The sequence below is a fragment of the Ruditapes philippinarum genome, unplaced genomic scaffold, assembly GCF_026571515.1.
Source record: "Ruditapes philippinarum isolate M1 unplaced genomic scaffold, ASM2657151v2 ctg286_1_1_1_1, whole genome shotgun sequence".
In the NCBI taxonomy this organism is placed as follows: domain Eukaryota; kingdom Metazoa; phylum Mollusca; class Bivalvia; order Venerida; family Veneridae; genus Ruditapes; species Ruditapes philippinarum.
Genome location: NW_026854585.1, coordinates 71,741 through 92,436, shown reverse-complemented (window position 1 = coordinate 92,436; position 20,696 = coordinate 71,741). Strand labels below are relative to the sequence as shown.

The window sequence follows — 20,696 nt, the reverse complement described above, 5'->3', positions numbered from 1 at the left end:
CGTGATATTTCCAACTTGACTTTACAATACAATGTCTTGTGTAAAATACAATTGTTAATCATATTGCTTGATTCTTAGCTTACACAACTCAACATTGTGTTTTTTTCTTTAAACTTACTAAGGCATTGGAATCACCCCCATTTCAGAAATTAAACGAAGGCCAGCCCAACAACAAGGTGTTGACCCAAAGCAACTGGCCGCCACCTTAGAAGAGATCGAGGAGGATGAGTCACCATGTATGTCTCATTCATCTTCCCAGCAGGACTCGAACACAGCTAGTGCATCCTCAGGGTGCAGCTCACCCATGTCTGAGCCTACGTCAACGTCTTCCGACCAGAAACGTAATAAACGAGTTATAGCAACAGCCACGGCATGTGTGTCGTCTCCAACACATCTTCAGAGGAAGGCCGTAACAAAATCTTCAAATAATCGTTCACGATACGGCAGCCAGGGTCAGTTACCGACCGTTTCTCATGACCAGTCTATAAAAAGCTCACAATCCTCGTCTGAATACATGTACAAATCCCATGATTCTCCGACACCGCCTAAGCAACAACCCAAACCACAACCTCGATCTAAACCAACCACGTCATTAGAACCACCATCCTATCGTGCTGCATGCAGCACGCCAAGCAGATCACCTCCCAAGTTCGACAAACAGCAAAGTGAAAAATCAGAACAGAAGAAAAAGGAGCTTAATCAACAGTCAAACTCATTTGATGACTTTATTCGTATGTCACAACACGCTGGGGTCGATGGGAAACAGATGTCGCCGTCGAAAAGACCTTCAAAACGAGGTTTATCATCATCCGCCAGCGAATTGGCCCGAAGGCAATCAGAAGATGAAATTAAGAAAGTATGATTATTTTGCAGTTTTATTTAATGAAATTTATGTAGCATAAGGGAGGTAATAACAACATATTATGCAAAAACATGGACTAGTCCTGTTGTAGTTTGCTCCCTTATTCTTATTTTTTGCAATTTCTTAATATTGTTTTTCTGAAATGGTGAATTTGTCATTAACTCGTAGAAATTAACGGTCCTTTCATTGATTTCGTATCATATATTTTCAAATCTGCATCCAGACATTGGTTTAGTACCTTTGATCATCCGGAGGCAATGTTTTATTTCTTAAAAAAATGACCCATAACTCAATGTTTCTCTATGTTGTTGTTTTTACAGCTTGAGACAGCACAAAAAGTTTGTATTTTATCTAAATAAATGTATCAATTCATAGATATATATTTATTTTGTATTCAGTCACCAAAAGGATCCAGTCGGGGGAACCGACAGATGGGAGATATCCAGGTACATATTGCTACTATCTAAATAATGATGATGAAAAAATTAAAATTTGTAAATAAGGCCAGTGCCTATAGGTTTAACTACTATAACTTTTAACCACTGTTTAATAGTTTTCTTGTTCGTTAAGTCCTTAAAAGTACACATGGTGTAGATGCAATATGATACATAAATGACATAAATGACATATTACACACTGATAAAATGACGTAATGGATTATTAAGAGGCAAAAGAAAAAAAAACATTTGATTTTTTTGATTTTGATAATTTACTTTCATATACATGTAATTGTTATTCTGTGTTAATCAAATCAGTTTTATATTTCTAACAAAATTCACAAATATATAACATGCCTTTTATTTACGTTGTATTCATCATAGCTGAAGCTTCACCATGATGAACACAACAGCGAGTTCAAATGTCACGTGATTCAAGCTAGAAACCTACTACCGATGGATCTTAATGGATTATCGGATCCCTTTGTTAAACTCTACCTCTTACCCGGACGCTGGTAGGTACTCGTGCTCAAGTATGAGTATTAACTTTGTTAAGTGTCATTCATTTGGTCAATTTTTCTCAGTATTTATCCTTGATGTTTCCTAAACTGGCTGAAAGTGGTTGACCGATTACAATAAGCCTTTTTTGACAATATTTCCTGTTCTCCAAAACGTGTGGTTAGTTACGAATATTTCTGTTTACAAATTGGGAGTTAAACAATGAATTAAATCAAACTATTTATGTACACAATGGCTGATGCATATTTGATTATTATATTTTCATATTGCTGAGTAAAACATTCCTTTAATTGCAATAGCAAAGATTGTATATTGCAATCTACCGTTTTTTCTAAGACTATTAAACATGATAAGAATCTTATTTGAAACTACTTTACAATATAGCGCAATTCCTTAATTAGAGAAGAAAAAATTGCAGCATTCGCGAGTATAGAAAAATAAAAAACAATGCAAACCAATCAAAAGTGGTATTACAAACGTTCAGCATATAAATATCACGCTAATTATTGCCAAAATGGTGGACATGTATATTATAGGAATCCGAAATTGTCAATCTGCAAATTTACATACATACATAAGTATTTCAGCTTTATCATTGGAATGCAATTATAATATTATATTTTGAGTGAATGAAAATATCGAGAGTTTTGACGAATGTCCCGATCTGTGAATTACTGTTGTGTTAATATTTTGCCCTATTTGTATCTCCAAGAATGTTAGAGTAATTTCCCTTTGTTATGTAACACGCAGTCAAGGAGCTATTTGGTAAGAAACAATGGGAATTATCATTTGTGTAATCTCAAAAGCCATGTTATTGTACTTTCCGTGCAACAAAGCTTGTTCTGTTATCTAATGATTGTACGCTAATTCTCCCAACCTCAAATCTAAATATATACAGTTTCCTGCAATGTGATTGGATACTTATTTTCTCTGCTTGGCTGTTATCTTTCCATTTCACACACGTGATATGTTTCCAAAATGGCTATCTAATGTTTGAATGATCTTTCTTCTGAGCTAAACTTCGTGCAAATTGTGTCCTCTTTCTGTTTTCTATTTGTTCTTGCATAACCATTGCAGGCATGTTGATATGAAAAAGCAAAATTATAAATTGATATATAAGCACGCTATCAAATAATTCTAATGGTTTTAATCACTTCAGATCCAAAATCGACCATTGAGAAGTCATTATTTGCTTTTGGGCAACCTCTGCAAACTAGAAGGTGCAGATCTTAGGTTTTCATTTACCTCTTCCGTCCATGAAGAGGTCAAATCAAAATTAGCAACGTTTTCATTTGTCGAGCGACCTTTAAAAATCCCATGTTTCTTACATTGTATATTGTTAAAAATATCGTATTGAAGATTACTAGGCCAGTTGATGAAAGTGATAAACACAACTATTTGTTGCAAGGAACAGTGTAGATATGTGAATTGTCCGTCTTATATATATTTGCTATAAACAAGCAACTTTTAATCAACTGAAATCTTTCTACATGCAGAACATCTAATAGAACAATTAGCAATGTTAGATTAAGGACGATTATTATTTCACAATGACAACAAAGTTATTTAACTATTCTTAGTAACGCACTTAAGTTTTACCGAAAAAATCAACAAAGGGCAATATAGTTAACATTATTTATATTGGAATTCATGATTAAATACATACCTGTTGCATAAAAGTACAATAAATCATATGTTTGTAGAATAGAAGTTAAAAGTTAAAGTATTTAAATATCAATTTGTATACAGAAATACTATCTGCAAAAAAGAATGTAATATTCCTCTCTGTTGTAAAAAAATGATAAAAATGATCCACGAAAATGAAAATATCTTTTATCTCTTACTTGATATTTTGTTATAAATCCGAGGCAGAAATTATACCATTGAAAGTATCGGAGTTTCGTTGTAAAATCTGACCCGCATAGTGTTGATTATTCGTTGTTATTTTCTTCTTCTTTCTAGTGCGGACAATAAAAGACGAACAAAACATATAGCTCGAACTCTGAACCCTGAATGGAACGAGACGGTGGTGTTTCCTGATGTTCATATTGAAGAGCTCAGAAATAAAACTTTAGAAGTGACTGTTTGGGATTATGACAGATTTAAGGCCAATGACTTCCTTGGAGAAGTGGTTATAGATTTCTCAGGTACGATCAATTCAGTAAAACATCATTAGTGTTTTCATCCTATATGACATGTTCTGTTTGGGAAGACAATATTGCAGATAATATTTCGATCTTGATCAGTATATTCTATATATTAAATGGATTTACTAGTATTTGATTGACAATAAACAACTAAAGAAAGTCCTTTCTGGTCTAACAGTATATTAACTTAGGCTTAATAGTCTTGATAGACTACGATCATTTGATTGTGCTAAGGTGCTTTATTTGCTTTATATTCTATATCTTAAGATAATTTACTTTTTATACAAAAAAAATTAAGTTGTCTGAAACATGGTCTAGCTTGTAGAAGCTTTTACTAGTATTTCGTTTTGCTATTTCCTTCTTTTTCTAATAGAAACTCGCGTATTTGTGATAATGAACATCATAAAAAGATTCATTTTCTATTGCCAATATGTGGTACACCTTTAGAAGAATTTTCATCCATCTATAACCGAGAAAAAAGCCGGCGATAATCATCAATTAAGTTCTTGAATGCTTCATTCATCAGAACTAATGATAAAATAGTAGTACAAACAATATTGAAATAATTCTAATAATAAAGAGAAGATTTAAAGTCTAGTAGAACTCGAAAGAACAATCACAGGGAATATATAGATACTTAGTTATCAGTAAAAAAATGAAGTGAATCAAAGATAAAATAATTCTTCCAATATCTCCATTATTATTATCAATATAGATCAGAATGTACAAATCATAGGCTATGTTTGTTATCACGCTATTTCAATGTGGTAAAAGATTTTTGAAAAATCATTGTTTCTTCGAATTTCAGAGGAAGCATTTTTAGATAACATGCCCCACTGGTATCCCCTCTGTGGACACGAAGATGTTAAAGGTTTAGATATACCTCAGCCGACTGTTCTGCCGCCAAAACATAGCCGTGCTAACAGTGTCTCTCCACGGTCTGTGGCTGGCGATAAACAATCTGTAAGGAAATCATTTATTACAATTTTTTAAAATATTTTTGATATTTTTACTTTTATAACTGATAAGAGTAATAAATATTGCAAAAGAGAACACAACAACAACAACAACCAAATTTCATCGAAATGGTTTTTTTCAACAAATTTAAATATCTTATGGTTGCAAAATAGTCACAAGTTTTTTGTTTGTTTACTTTTAAGCTTTGGAAAGAATCAGAAATCTATCTTTTCTTAAGTTTTAAATATGAAGGTACAGTTACACATTACGAGTAAACTTTGTGCTAAAATTGTTCTACTGATGGAAATCAAAATGTTAAGATATATGACACGTACAAATAAACTTGTGTTGTTGTTTTTAAGTAGGTAACGTTACATAATAGTTAACACTAAGATTAATAGATTTTGTACTTATTCAGCAAAATTGACTTGTGTATTACAGGGTGGAGGAAGAGGTGAAAGAGGAAGGCCAGGTTTGGGAAGACGAAGGCGATCGTTTGACACTCTTCAAGATGTTGACAGTAAGTAGTTGATTTCTTAAGTTTGGTATCAAAGGGTAATGTAAGGAGTACGGTAGGTAATATAATTATCTTTTGTTCTGCTTGTATTTAATCTACATGGTAATTATATAATGCAAACGACCAAGATCTGGTTGGAATGGGAACTTTTATGGTTATTATCAATTTTTTAGACACAATTGGACATGCTGCCGTCCTCTCTTTCCTTTAATCGTCGACCGAAGCAGAATTTCAACATTTAAATACGAAGGTTGTAATGCACATCTGTAGTTGTGTTGTTATGTCGAGTATCATGAAACGTTCACTTTTAAATATTATTCAATAGATATTTACTAAAGTTGTACATGTACTATGCTTAAGCTTGAGTTAAGTATTCTAATCACAGAAATATATTGAAATCTATGAAATTCTTACTGAATTACTGTCTAATTTTGAATAACAGAATGAATAAACTATGTATTGGAAGCTGCGTTTCCTATTTCAGGTTAAATAGTAAAGTTGGCCCCTTCTTTAAAAAAAAAAGGCTGCCAGTTTTTTCATGACACTATATGTTCATTTTGTTAACACCTATAGTTTGTAGAATTTTAAACATAACATATACACTTTTCGTGAAGTCAAAACATGTTTATTTTATATTAAAAAAGAGGAAAAATGTGTTACATTTATCAATATTTTCTAATATCAAATTTGAGCATAGTATTTCTCTAAGCAGAAGTTTCCCGTCGGTTGTCAGATATAATATGTTTTCTTTGAAATCAAGACAATAATAAATAGTACATTTCTGAAAATACCGGTCTGCACAAGAACCGTTAATTATACTACAGTCTTAATTACACTCAATTATGATTAACGACGTTGCAATTTCTTCAGTTGTAATTGCATTAATTTCCCTTACTCATTATTCAAACGTCTTAACGATAGAACTAACATTCTAATTAGACTAATTACTGAACATGGAACTGCATTTGAAGAAAGTGCCCCTCAGAACATTTACAAATCTGTTTAATACTTTAATTTTGGTATTTTACCAACATAACTTAAATATTTCAAATATATGCACGCCCAAATATGAAAATAAAGTGCGCCGCCTAAAACAAATTCTTTCAATGCTTGGATTAAACATGTATTTTAAAATATCAATGCTACGTATAATTAATGAAACAGTTTAAAACAATATGGTACATTATTTTAAATAATATTTAATAATATTTAAATATTTCGGCTCAAAGGCCGAAATACATAGGGTAACTAGTGAACTAAAAATGGAAATTGTGCAAATGATAAAGAAATATGCTCAGATTTAAATTGAAGATAGATTTTTTTGTGATTCATAATAGTTAAAAGCCTCAAATCAATTTTCATTTTTGGATAATTTTTCACAATTCAGATGATTATTCGAGAAAAATAAAGTAACCAAAGGATATATGGAAGTTTGCACACAATTATTTGGCCTATATCTACATAAAAAATACAAAACTCTGTAGAAAAACACCCTAAGTGGAGTCCGTTTAAGTTCTTGCATAAGTTTCTGGTGCTTGAGCGGAAGCCAGGTCTGTTTTAGCCTCTGTACATAAGGTATAGCCTTTTACTGAATGGATTAAGGGTGTTGAAAATATTTGAATATATAAAGCTTTAATCTATAATGCAATACATTATTTTTATCTAAGTAATGCTGGTAACGAAATGTTTATTTTGAAACTTTAATATTGATTCACTTAATTGAACAAAATTGCCATTTATCAGAAAGCTATGAAGGTAATGGGCATGAACACTAGACAATGTTATAGATTGAGCAAACAACTTTTTTTCAATTATAATTTAAATAACTTCAGTTTTAAGCGAAAGAAAGTTCATACAATACATTTAAAATCATACATATATATGAGCTATTCTAAATGCTAACTAACTAACTAAAATACTAACTAACTAACTGACTGACTGACTGACTGACTGACTGACTGAATGACGGACGGAAGGACGGACGGACCGTAGTATTATTTGTTTAAACATACAATGTACTAAGTTTTTCATTTCACAGGACAAAAATAATATTAGTACAGTGCAATGATACAATGTTGCCAAAATCAATCGAAACAGAGTTAGTTTCAATCATATTAAAATGTACTACATCTCTTTGTCACAAACAATTATCTAATGTAAAAAGAGGTATTGTAAAACTTAAGCTTATACGAGGAATAAGAGTGTAAATATAATTTTAAAGATAAGGTTGCCGATAGGATATTGTTTCAAACATTATAAAGCTAAAGATCTAATTAAGTTGATAAACTGCAACGTGCCCACGTCAAAGATCTAGTTCCTGCCATCCATCTACTATATCTAATAACCCATTGCAAGCGGTTTTTACATGATTGCGCATAATAGATATAAATATCGCTTAAGGCGTTAATTGCAAAATACTGCACACGATGACGTGAATTATTAGAGAAGAACGGAAACGATCGATTCTAATTATCCAGATTTATTAAATTCGCACACAAGATTCTGACTATACAACTATCGTGCATAAAATGTATGTGCATGATCTAATATAACTCTTAAAACAAATGTCAACATATTGCATTAAATTTGAGGTAGTATGCGAAAACACGTTTAAATGTTTCGTCTGCTGAAATTATACTTTTATTTTTATGACGAAATTGCGTAATTTCTAATTGTCATTTAAAAATCGAAACTTTAATGTTACATTGCACACTTTGAGCAAGATATTAGAATGTCAATGAAAAACGTGTAATCATGATGCCAATAAAAAGCTTATTGACGAACAAAAAGTAAGTGTTTGCGTGGTGTAAATCAATCACTTTGTGTTATATACATTATCTATACATGTCCGGTGCTAACTTAGTTTTCTTTTCTTTTCAGAAGTATGACGTCGATACGTAAACAGTCACACTGGCTAGATATATCTGTGTATGTATTCTAAGTAAATTATAGATACATGTACTAACAAATTAAAATTGGTTTTTTGCGCAAGTATTGATACTTAGTAATGCAAAAAATTTCCAATATTAGAATAGTTCTTTGCATGATTAGACTTCTTATATTAATATGCAGTTATTTTCAACACAAATGGTATTCTATTATACAAAAGAGTAGATTGTCTTTGAATAAAAAATCTTTGTGAAAGTTCTGACAAACTCAAACTGACTAGTATACTATTTAACGATTCCTGACAATATATCGTTCGTATATTGATAACCTTTGCAATACTGTTTCAGGATTTTATACTGCTGTGATCATTTAAAGCGACATCAACCCGTGAAGTTGGCAATAGACAAAGGGTATGCGCATGCGTAACACGTTAGAGGCATCAGTGAAGCGTAAACGGATTTGCTAGAAATAAAGATTTTATGTTTAAAATAAACCTCTACAGTTCTCCGATTTGTCCACAGTTAAAATTGTAAATGATTTATAGCACATAAATAATGTTGTGCAATTCTATAAAATCAACTTAATTAATTATTACTGCCAATTGATATATCCGAACTCTGGCCTTTTGATTTGAATAAAAAAAGGTTTAACCACAAACATTGACACGTGTTCTTTTAACAAAAACGTTGTAGATATTTCCTTATATAATCCATTGTTATATTGATCTGAATTTGACAAATAAGGGTCATGTAGTGTAGGAAGTTACACAATTTCGAATATTAGAACTCAACAATTGTTTTAACATGAAAGCAAGACTGGTTTGCTAGAAATAACGGAATAAAAATTAAATAAATGATTCTAACGTTTCGATCAAAGATTTCATCGATAATTTCTAGATAAACTTACATAATGTGTTGCCAAAGAAAGCCCTGAAATCGCCCTTTAATGACAAAGTGAGTATTGCCATACTTTATGTCTGTAGGAAACCTTATTATTATCCAATCATAAGGATTGCAAACTATTTACCAATTATAAATGTAAATGTTCAAAATTCGTAGTCTGCGTGTATTTGTGAATACATTGTATGCTATTTCTTATTCTTATTATTTTATCTCTGCACAATTCCCGTGAAAGAAAAAAAACAGAATCAAAGAAGTATACGACGTATTTGTTCAAAAGGTGGTTTTACAATTGGAGCAAAGAACGTTTTCCTGATATACACATCTTCACCCAAAACTTAGCCCAGGGCAACTTTGTAAAAGCGTACTGTGTGTAAAAGTACTGTGTACTGTATAAATCTTCCATGTTAACAGGGTTCTGAATATAACTTTTAATCGTCTTCATATACGAGTTAAGCGTTCATTAATAAAAAAATTGTTAACATCATTTTTGAAATACTTTCAAAGGTGCTCCTCATTTTACTTATTTTTAGATTGATTTAGTTTATATCGTGTTTTGTTCGCATCAGCTTATTAATAAAATTGTTTGTATTTTTGTCTTGACAATTGAAATTTTACTTATCCTAAGAAGCACTTGATATTGAAAATAATGGAAATTTTAATAAACCTTTATACTTATTTTGAAGAAAAATATTGTTTTATCATTTTTGCTCCATCCGGAAAGTATTTGAGTCTGTAACGCATACTTTTTTTGTTTTACATGTATTTAACACAAGTCTTTTTTTTATAAAAATGATAGACTTACATATTATATATTATATAAGACCGTATTAGGGATTCATAAATTTATAATTATTATACTTCATTTTGAGATAGTTTTTAACTTGTATCATTAAATCATTTGAATTAACAGTAAACCCGCTGACATTCTAAAATGGACATTTCAAACATCCGTTTCTGGACCTGTCCGATCTTAAAATCAAAGGTAAGCCAGCAAACAGTATAGGGCCTGGTCAGACAACATGTACGTGTAGGTTGGACTGGCTCTATACTGGTTACAAAGGCTTATCATTTTCTTGTACGACAAGACAAGTTAAAGAGTTAAAGTTTCAAATCCGGTTTTGAAAACACCAGTTTATACAAAATAAGTAGTATAATTATCATATGTTAGTTTGATTTGAATAAATTTTCTTTGCAGTTTTATAAAGAATATTGTTTATATAATAATAAATACACATGACTTTTTCTTATTGGATGATGTTTGACTTGCTTCAAACCAATATGATATGCTTAGAAAAACGGAAATTATGATAAAGTGTTTGTACGCATTTAAAATATATGACAATACTAGATATTCAATAAAAGCATCATGATGTGTTATTTGTGTGTTACTACTAACCGTTGAACTTGTAGCAAAATGTTTGTAGTTTATATTGTAGCAATTTATGACACTGTTATGAGCTATTGTTACAAACATTGGGTTGGCTTTGAGCATAAATGTATCAAACAGTAGCTCTGTAATTATCTAACATGTTAAATCTGTTATATATTATGACAATGTATATTAAACTTTTACCAGTTTTACATCATTATTGTTCATAGATTATAATAGTTTTTGTTGAAAATATTGTGGCTGATAAGCTGGGGGACATGGAAGATCTCCATTCCTTTGCAAACAGCTATCATATAAATGTTACAAAGTTATATATAAAACAATGCATAATTATTAACCATTCCATTTTATCTCAGCGTTCATTTGATTAAAACATTGAAACGAGATTTGTCTTTTTATTTTTCATCAGTCAGCCAGAGGATTTGTAGTTGTAATTTTACGAGGCATAATCGGTAGGATCGTTTCCTCTACATGATTTTGTTCCCATTTATGGCAATTTTGTATAAAACAAATGAAAAAAACAAAACAAAAACATCCTATGGAAGCACTTTTTGTTCTCTTGTCCAGTATCATCTCCTAAGATTTCAGACATTGAAATGCATCTTTTTTTCAACTCTATTTATCAAACGATGTAAACCAAAGAATTTTTATTATTTTAATTTGGTAATCTAAGAGCCATCTAAGCCATTTCTTTTGATATTTCGATACACAGACTGGACGTTATTGATTTGTTCTTTTTCTGATGCCCTAGACAAAGACCATTTATTTATCACATTTGTCAGACATGAGACAAAAGAGATAGTAATAAAAGGAATACGATATTAATACATTTATGAACGCTTCATAGAAGATTTAAATAGCTTGTTACGAAGATGCTAATACACAATGAGTAGCAACCGTGAAACGACAGATTGAATAAAACAGGATCAGTATCCCTGTCCAATATGTATTTTCCCATCTATCGTTGGTTATAATGGAAATATACGAGATACTGACCTTCATAGCTATCAGGTATAAGGCAACTTAAAAGAGTTGTATAAACTCGATATATAGAGAACTGTCAAGTAGATCCTTCTTAAGAACATTTGTTATCACGAGTTTAGTTACATTCTGAGGTATTGAGTATCTTCTTGTTAACAAGATGTTTGTCAGACATCTCTAACCATTCTCTAATGGTTTATATTATCAATTAACAAGAAATGCATTAAATATAATAGCTAAAATATTAATTAACTTAATCTTGAATTTTATTGGTAAAAATGCACTATTACAGATCTCTTTGTGATTTGGAAAACTCATTATCCAAAGAAGAAGATGGTTTTTTCTATTACTTTTATTTAAATTTATCTTTGATTTTGGCTCGAAATTATGCTGGAAGAGAAACATAATGATTTATTAAAGAAGGAAAATCTTTTGTGTCCTTAGATCGAAACAAATCACAATTTTCTATACCGAGAGCACTTCCAGAGAGCATTAGTTGGTCCTCAATGAAGAATGCGGTCCTCTAGCTATATTTTATTTCAAAATTGAATTCGTCCACCAGAAAAAAAATGTATCATAATTCTAAGAAATCAGATGTGGATTATACAATAACAGAACTTTAAAAACACTTTTTAAGGACTTAGAAATTGTATTATACAATAATATCATTTAACTGCATTAACATTCAATATGTACTCAGTTTGTTTAGAACAGAAACAAATACAATGCTTGTTAATTCACCTTGGTCCCCAATTATCAAGCTAAAACATGTTTTAAAGTTTCTAGCAAATATGAGCCGCGTCACTACAAAACCAACATAGTGCGTTTGCGACCAGCATGGATCCAGACCAGCCTGCGCATCCGCGCAGTCTGATCAGGATCCATACTGTTCGCTTACCAACTCTATTACAAGTAGAGAAACTGATAGCGAACAGCATGGATCCTAATCAGATTGCGCGGATGCGCAGGCAGGTCTGGATCCATGCTGGTCGCAAACCCATTATGTTGTTTTTGTCGTGACGCGGCTCATATATTGTTGCTGGTGACACTGATGACGATACATATGCGTTTAATACATCAAAGATTGCACATACAATATCACTTCTTGAGTTAATCAAATAACATAATTGTAATAGAAGGTAATTTTCATGAATACATGTCTCTACTAAAAACTTGTTCAAATGTCAATTATTTTTAATGCTTAAGTGGATTATAGCTCGCTTAAAAGAATAAAGCACAGAGTAAAATTGAAACATTGAATAATATGAACATTTCTAAATTACACAGCACAGTCATATATGATTTAAAAAAAAACTCGTTCAAAACACACACGATCAGAAAAAAATTCACCTATCGGATATAAACATACATAATTGTGAAAAATGAAAAGAAAATCTTCGAACTAAACATGGATATAATAAATTGACATACCAGCATTGAAATACTTTAGTTTATGATATATCCGGAAGAGACCAACGTTGAGGTACTTCCAAAGATCTAAGGCGGAATTCATGCCATACCAACGCTAAGGGTCTGTCTTAAAACATATATACGACCGAAATCATGGAATACTTACATTGAAATACTTCAAAAGATGTCCGGTTGAAACCGTTACATACAAACATTAAAATTATTTTAAACAAATCTGACAGAAAACATAATGAAAATAAAATATTATATTCACTTCAACTGTAATTGCGGAAACCAATTGTGTACTTAACGACGACCAACTGGATGTTATTCGTGTACGGACGTTCATACATTATGTGACATTTGTTCAACATAAACCAGTGAAAATTTCTAATCAAAATGTCTTGTTTAATTTAGATAAAAGATTGAAAGAAGATCATTAACCATTGGATGTTTGCCCGAACAGACAGACGGACATCATCATACCTTACAAAGACCCAAATATACTTTTTCATGCGTATGAATATGTAAAAACAATAAATCTTACAAAGAAATGTGGTAATGGGTAAAGTAAAATCATTATCCCTTACGTTTCATTTCTTCAAATCATTAATTTTGTTTCTATTAAAAATATAATGAAACCTCGGGCAAATGCAATAATTTTTCAATTTGAAAAACGATGAGCAGATAACAGGACAAAAATCCATATATAATTAAGATTGTAACAAGGATGTTATTACATAAAATGTGCACTGTTTCTTCAATGGTTTGAATTAAATACTTTAAAATTTAACCGAGTACCTAGTAGTTATGTAGTTATCTTCAAGCCTTTTTTAACTAACGATACTTTTGCCTTGCCTTTTATTTCCATTAATATAATTGCGACTTCAGTTATATTTGCGACTCAATCTTAAGTTTTCAGTTATCTTATCAGACTTTACCCTTCAACAACATAGACTAGTCTCTTTTTTAAATGTATGTGTTAAAATACATATGTTTAGTAGTAGTGCTTGAGATAGAAATATTTATTATCTTATTCCATATTTATTAAAAATATAAGGTACGTGTATAATTGTAAATGTCCGCTTAAGAAAACAATTAAAATAGAAAAAGAAAAAAAGAAACTAGCAAACAAAACATTGGACAAAGGATATTTTATGAACACTTATATTTTAATTTGACATCAGTGCTTATTTTTTGAAATCACATGTTACTTGTATCTATCTTTTTTATTCAAACATCTGCTCCTGGCTAAACTTTATTGCACATGTTAAACCATGTGTGTAGCCGAAGACACCAAGTGTTGCACGAAATCATGCTTATCTCATTTTTGTTAACTTGCACTTAAAAGCATAATTAAGTAAGAAAACAATCTCCGCATATCAAGTCATTTTCCTTTACAATATCAAAAAAAAGAAAAAAGTAATAATGCTAAGATGTTTTGTTGAGCTGTTGATTGCACATATCACATACATAATGGCTTTCATCTTTTTTCTAATATTATAACCTGCTGAACATAGTGTTTTATCCATATTAATGAGATAAACGTAGCTTAAGGCATTTGAAGATTCCATAGCAAATCAATGCTCAGAATGATTTTAAGATTTGAAAAAAAAATGTTGCAAGAATAACATTTATTCCATTAAATTTTGAATTCAAAACAGATTTGTGTCAGAAACTCTGCAATTTAAGGCCTTGAAAGTATTAAGATATTAAATACGTTGATGATTCACTGAAAGAAGATTTTCAATACTTTGTTGATTGTCATCAAGTTATAAATACAGTTTACAAATAACAGATAGAATAATACTTTGTCTAAGAAATATATTATTTCGACGAATACCAAAGCTTTGATATTATTAGTAAATGCGCTGCTTTTTGGTCGACAAAATACACAACACTTACATTACTGTTATGTAGTGACTCGGATAAATCCCATATTAAACTACATTTGTCAGACAACCAGACTAAAAAGATAGCAATACAATGATCTCAAACTAATGCGTTTTAGATTATCCTTACTTTTGTCTGGTTGCACTTTACAAAGATAGAAAATTCTATGTGAAATAAGCAATTAAATGTCTTTGTCACGGCATAAGTCTTTTGTTCGGACATTTCGTTCTCCTTGATATATATGGATTAAACGATTAACAGGTTTAAATTTGAATAAAAAAGATAGATACAAATTTCGGTGAAGTACGTTACACCTTTATTCTTCCTTAATAGTTTCCATTACAATCTCAAAACAAATAAAACATATGATCGTTCATATATTTTTAAAAACAACAGGAAAGATTGTTTTCCAGATCGCAAGATCTTTACTTTTGTTGAATAAAATGAATAATGAATATGTGACTTCAAATTTTATTTTGATAATTCCAAGAACATTCCGTCTGTTATCATCCTGGTTTTATCATACAATTGATTATCTTATGTTAAGAATTTGGGCTCTATATATGTCTAAAATCTTTACTAGACAGGTCAGATTTGACTTTTATACAATTATTTGCCCAATGAAATTTATCTAATTTAGATAAATGGAACTTTCAGCATGCATCTATTGCATTCCGTATGCAGACTTATAGCAAATTGGCACCCATTGAATGCCGTCTAAGTAAAGAAATAGGTTACAAGCTCAGTTTTAGAAAGCCTTTTTAAGAACGGTGGTTATAAATTGATTTATCAATAAACCTGATAGATTACTGCACTTTTCATTTATTCAACATCACATTTATAAAAAGGCTAGCAAACATTCAACTTGAAGTCCATTTTCACAAGCCTTTGAATTTAGTAACAGTTTTTACATTACCAAGATTAGCCATAATAAAATGAGAACTACATGTATTTATAACTATCTTTTCACATAAGTTGTTTTTTTCCTGGTTAATCATTATACTATGCATGTTCACTAGCATTCAAATACAGCGAAAGATAAATAAAGGTCTTTGAAATTGAAATTCTTTATTATCCTACGCTTGTGAAATGAAATAAGATACAGTTGCTTCCAAAAACGCTTGCAAAGGTTTTACATCAGTACTTACTGAATTGGCAAAACAATGCATACCAACTAATTATGTAACTATTCGTCAACATGATCGACCTTGGTACGACTCGCAAATACAGCGAATTTCAAGAAAAAAGAGATACATTGTATAACGAAAAAAATGATCTTAAGAAAATATCAATACTGTTCACACGCAATATTCACGTGTTGGCTGATCATTATCTCTTACATTTTATTATTGCACCTTCTTTGACAGATCATTTAATTCGTGTAATGATAATGGAAGTTCATGGGAATGTTATAATCATTTCATGAATATTTTTTTCTTAAGACCTTTGTTATTGCAATTCAGTACAAAAATCAAATGTCTTTTGATCAATATCCGCCAAAACATCGAACATTAAACAAAGATTCGGTTATTCGTTATAATTTGATTTCCAATTCGTCGTGGCATCGAACATTTTTCGTGGTTTCTACTTTTAAATGCTATATAAAGACGTTAAACTACGCGTGATAATCGTGCAAAAATCAGATGGAGGTATGTTTAAAACCTTTATAATGAAATGTGCATTAATGTGCTCAGTTTGACATGCATATACATTTTAATTACTTTTGTTTTGTTCATATTGTAAGTATAATATGATATTCAATATCAAAAAGGGAGCTCAATATGGAACGCAGTCTGCACACTATTTACACACAGGCAGGTAGCACGCATACTACAAAAACCTTTGTTATTTTCAGATTCAAATTAATTTATTGATTTGTAAATATAGATTATTTTATTGTATGACTAGCAAATAGTGAAATCAATAATGCATTTAAGGGACTTAATGCATTTTATGAATTTATAAAATCTGGCCCAATACTAATGAAGGAAATTTATGTAAATTGCCTACACGATTTTAGTAAAAGATTAAAATTATTACTGTTCAGGTTCAATTAAATAAGATTTGCAGTATTTTTATTTATACCTAATTTAGCGATAGCGGAAAAAATGTATTTAGTCGATTCTTTATCATAATTGTCAAATATTGTATCACGATTTTTTGAGAAACTGTAAAACAATAGAAAAGTCTTCATTTATTATCAAAACACGATCAGTCATCATACATCTTATTTTCTTAATATTCTTTAAAAGAATAATATAGGAAAGATATCAGTCCAGACAATTTGCCAGCTCAGCCATTATAAAAGTTTGAAAGAGAAACAGAATATTGCAACTTAGATATAAAATTTGTTAATGTTCATTATAAATACTTTCAGACATAAAATCCCTTCACTGTCAAACAATGACCTTCGTTGAAGGATAAATAAATCATTATCAAAATATCAGCTGTCGTTATTCTCAGACAAATTTGCAATAACGGCAAATAAGTGAACCTTCAGGTGAACTAAGCATCTTTTGGGTTTGGCATTTTCAAACGAAAGTAATAATAAGGAATAATGTACTGATTAAATGGCGTATCAGAAAATAAGCGCATAAAATAGTTTATTGCAGAACACAAAATATCGAAGCTGTTGGCCTTGTACATTTAAAGAAGAAGATATTTAAGACATTCGTTCTATACAAGTCGATATAATCCTAGTGACCTAATAAAGGACCCGCCAGATTTGACCAAAGGGGCGTGTCTTAGATAACTTTTGTAGATGTCTACTCTGTTTTAATATATGCAAAGTATATAAGCTCTAGGACTTTTTATGACAGTTTACTATCCAATGTCTATGAAAACTAAGTGACACCCAGGATTTGGTCCCATTTTACCGCAGGGGCTTGACTCACAAAACATTTGTAGAGGTCCACTAGGCAATGCCAAATGCAAGACGAGATTGAATATACTTTCATAAACAAGTCCATATAAAATAAGTGATCCCCAGGATGGGGTAATTAAACCCCTTAGGCATCATTTAATATATAACTTTGAATGAGGTTCAAAAGGTGATGCTACATGTCAGATATCTTATCATTAGACATTGTAGTTTCTGGAAAGAAATGTTAAATATCATGTGCAATACAGCTCTATATAAACTAAGTGACCCCCGGGGCAGGGTATATTTTAATCCAGGGGCATTATTTATATAACTTTTGTAGAACTCCACTTGGCACTGCTTTGTGTCATATATTTGAGCTATTGCGGTATTGCAGTTTCACAGGAGAAGACTTAAATGTATTTAACTATATTAGCCTACGAAACTAAGATACCCCTTAGACCGGGCAATGTGTGACAACAGGGGCATAATTTGAATTTTGTAGAGACCACAAGGTGATGGTACATGTCAAAAATCTAAGCTTTAGGCATTGTAACTTATGTATCAAGCTATATAACTTTAGTAGAGAGCCACCAAAGGATCATAAATAAAATCTATTGAATAGTTAAGGGGGAGGTGTTGTTCAAAGAAACTGTGGACAACGTCGATCGACGGATACACTACCTTAAAGATAACTAAAGCTCACATCTGAGTACTTGGTGTTCAGGTGAGCTAAAACGATAAGGTAAGTTTAGGATGTGATGTATTGTGGTCACATTCAGCTCTCTCTGTATACTCTTCTTATTCTTCTTCTTCTTCTTCTTATTATTATTATTATAAATATTATTATAATTATTATTATTATTATTATTATTATTATTATACAGAACTGATGGCATTTTGTTTCCTGTACGCTAATTTTAAAACTATCTGACAAAAACCTCGCAAACAAAATATCAAATAAAAACGGCCATGCTTTAATAAACCTCAAAATATGAAAAATAGAAATCGTCATTCATGAAATGATTAAATTCAAGAACTGGCCAACATTTATGCGAAAATGGTAATTTAATAACATACTTTTCACGAGACAGAGTAAATAATGTTGAGGGAATATCAAGAATAAAATAGCCTTTTTTCAATATAACATTATTTTCAAAACATACAAAAGCAACGATTTCTTGGGAAAATTTTTACGGTCACACAAAAAAATGACAGTTATGATGTGAAAGATTATCACCTTTATAAGGTGCATTGTACACTGTATTAGGGGGTAGGAAATTAGATGCCACTATGGTTCAATTATAACGATTATAAATGACCTGATCACCGATGAAAAAAAACGATGTGAAAGATAAACGCAGTCTCCTTTAAAAAACAAAACAAACAAAAAAAAACAAAACAAAACAAAAACAATCCTGTCAGAAAAACTAACCAAATGTTATCTTGTTTTGTAGTTAATAATGAAATATTTCAAACATCTATTTATCAACTCGATTCTTATTTTGTTATTTAATTAATCCAAGAATTTCGATGTGATCAAGATAATGAAGACGATTTCATGTTACTTAAACTGGTTCTGTCGGATCCGATATGTCCGTGAATAAAATAATTTCTGCCGGAGAGTCTCCCATACGCCTCTTACCCACAAAAGTCACTACTACACAAAAACATTTTATTGCCCAGCAAAAAATTCATGGTAGCCCAGTGTGGCAGTCTGAATCACATATATTTGTCTGGTAAATATACGCAATGACATGTAATATTGAATACACATTTTGGTCATAAGTGTTGAATAGATGTTAATCAAACACAATTTCTTTTGTTTTGTAATAAATATTATGTTCAAACAATTACTTTACCTACCATTCTACCCTTCTCAAATTGTAATGGGTCATGGGAAGCGGAATTATAATGATATTTTTCTTACTGATATGATGAATTTTTTTAGATGCGTATAGTTAACCTACTTTTGATATTTTTTCTTAATATCCATTATTTTGATATTTGTTTCTTATTGCACTATTTAGACCTTTCTTCTAATCATGTGTTGTAATTATAAGGCAAGTTGAAAAATCACACACCATGACCATTACGCTAATAGTTAATGAGGTGTTTCCAATTAACACAGATTAAGAATGATCTTAGCCTAGAAGCGTAAGCTATCCAAGACGAAAACAACAATTAACAAAAACCGAAATGGCTAAAAAACACATTTATAATTTATTATATTCCAACTTTGATCTTTACAATGTCTATTAGTTTCAATACAAAGACTCTACATTTTGGAGATTTAGAAGGAAATTAATGAAACGCGAACAATGTTTTACATTTTTTTACAGAGATGTGAACACTTAAAGACAAGTAAACACACTTTAAGTCATAATTTGTTTACACTAATTCAAGCTATTTTTATTTGATTGTGTTGAAAGCCATAAAAGTATTGAAACATTCTGGATATATTATAAATCGGATTTACTGAACAACAGCACGTTATGCGGTATATAAATGCGGTATCTTATGCCGAAATATAAAATGTGTGCATTTAAAAAGAATTTGAGAAAATCTAAATGACATTTTAAGTACGATACAAAAAGAAGATAAAGTGAAATTTTGATGTAACATAGCATACTTTGTGCAATATTAGGACGCCCATAACAGCCTTGTATAGAAAAAGCTCATTAACGGACAAAACGTATGTAAAGTGTTTGTATAATGAAATCTAACATTATTCTGTTATAAATATCAGCTCTGCATAATCCTTGATAATTATATTTAATTTATTTTCAGAGGTATGGCACCCATACTTAAACAGGCACACTGACTTGATATGTATGTTTTTGTTAACTAAGCAAACTACATACTTTACAAATTCAAAATGCATTTTCACCTAATTACAGATACAAAATAATGAAAATAGTTTCATCATCAG

At 30.8% G+C, this 20,696-nt stretch overlaps 1 protein-coding gene across 5 annotated transcripts in view; it reads left to right on the top strand.

Moving 5' to 3' along the window:
- The window catches only part of LOC132740518 (microtubule-associated protein futsch-like), a 148,104-nt gene extending 137,098 nt beyond the window's left edge, over window positions 1-11,006 (top strand). For 4 of the 5 annotated variants that reach the window (XM_060728439.1, XM_060728440.1, XM_060728437.1 and 1 more), the window contains 9 exons: window positions 147-856; window positions 1,261-1,308; window positions 1,684-1,814; window positions 2,569-2,583; window positions 3,781-3,965; window positions 4,774-4,928; window positions 5,364-5,442; window positions 8,320-8,367; window positions 8,676-11,006. In XM_060728439.1, coding sequence (XP_060584422.1) covers window positions 147-856; window positions 1,261-1,308; window positions 1,684-1,814; window positions 2,569-2,583; window positions 3,781-3,965; window positions 4,774-4,928; window positions 5,364-5,442; window positions 8,320-8,327 — 1,331 coding nt within the window. In that variant the 3' untranslated portion in view covers window positions 8,328-8,367; window positions 8,676-11,006. The remainder of the gene's footprint in view (window positions 1-146; window positions 857-1,260; window positions 1,309-1,683; window positions 1,815-2,568; window positions 2,584-3,780; window positions 3,966-4,773; window positions 4,929-5,363; window positions 5,443-8,319; window positions 8,368-8,675) is intronic. The other variant, XM_060728438.1, reaches the window with a different exon arrangement.
- Window positions 11,007-20,696: the final 9,690 nt, after the last annotated feature.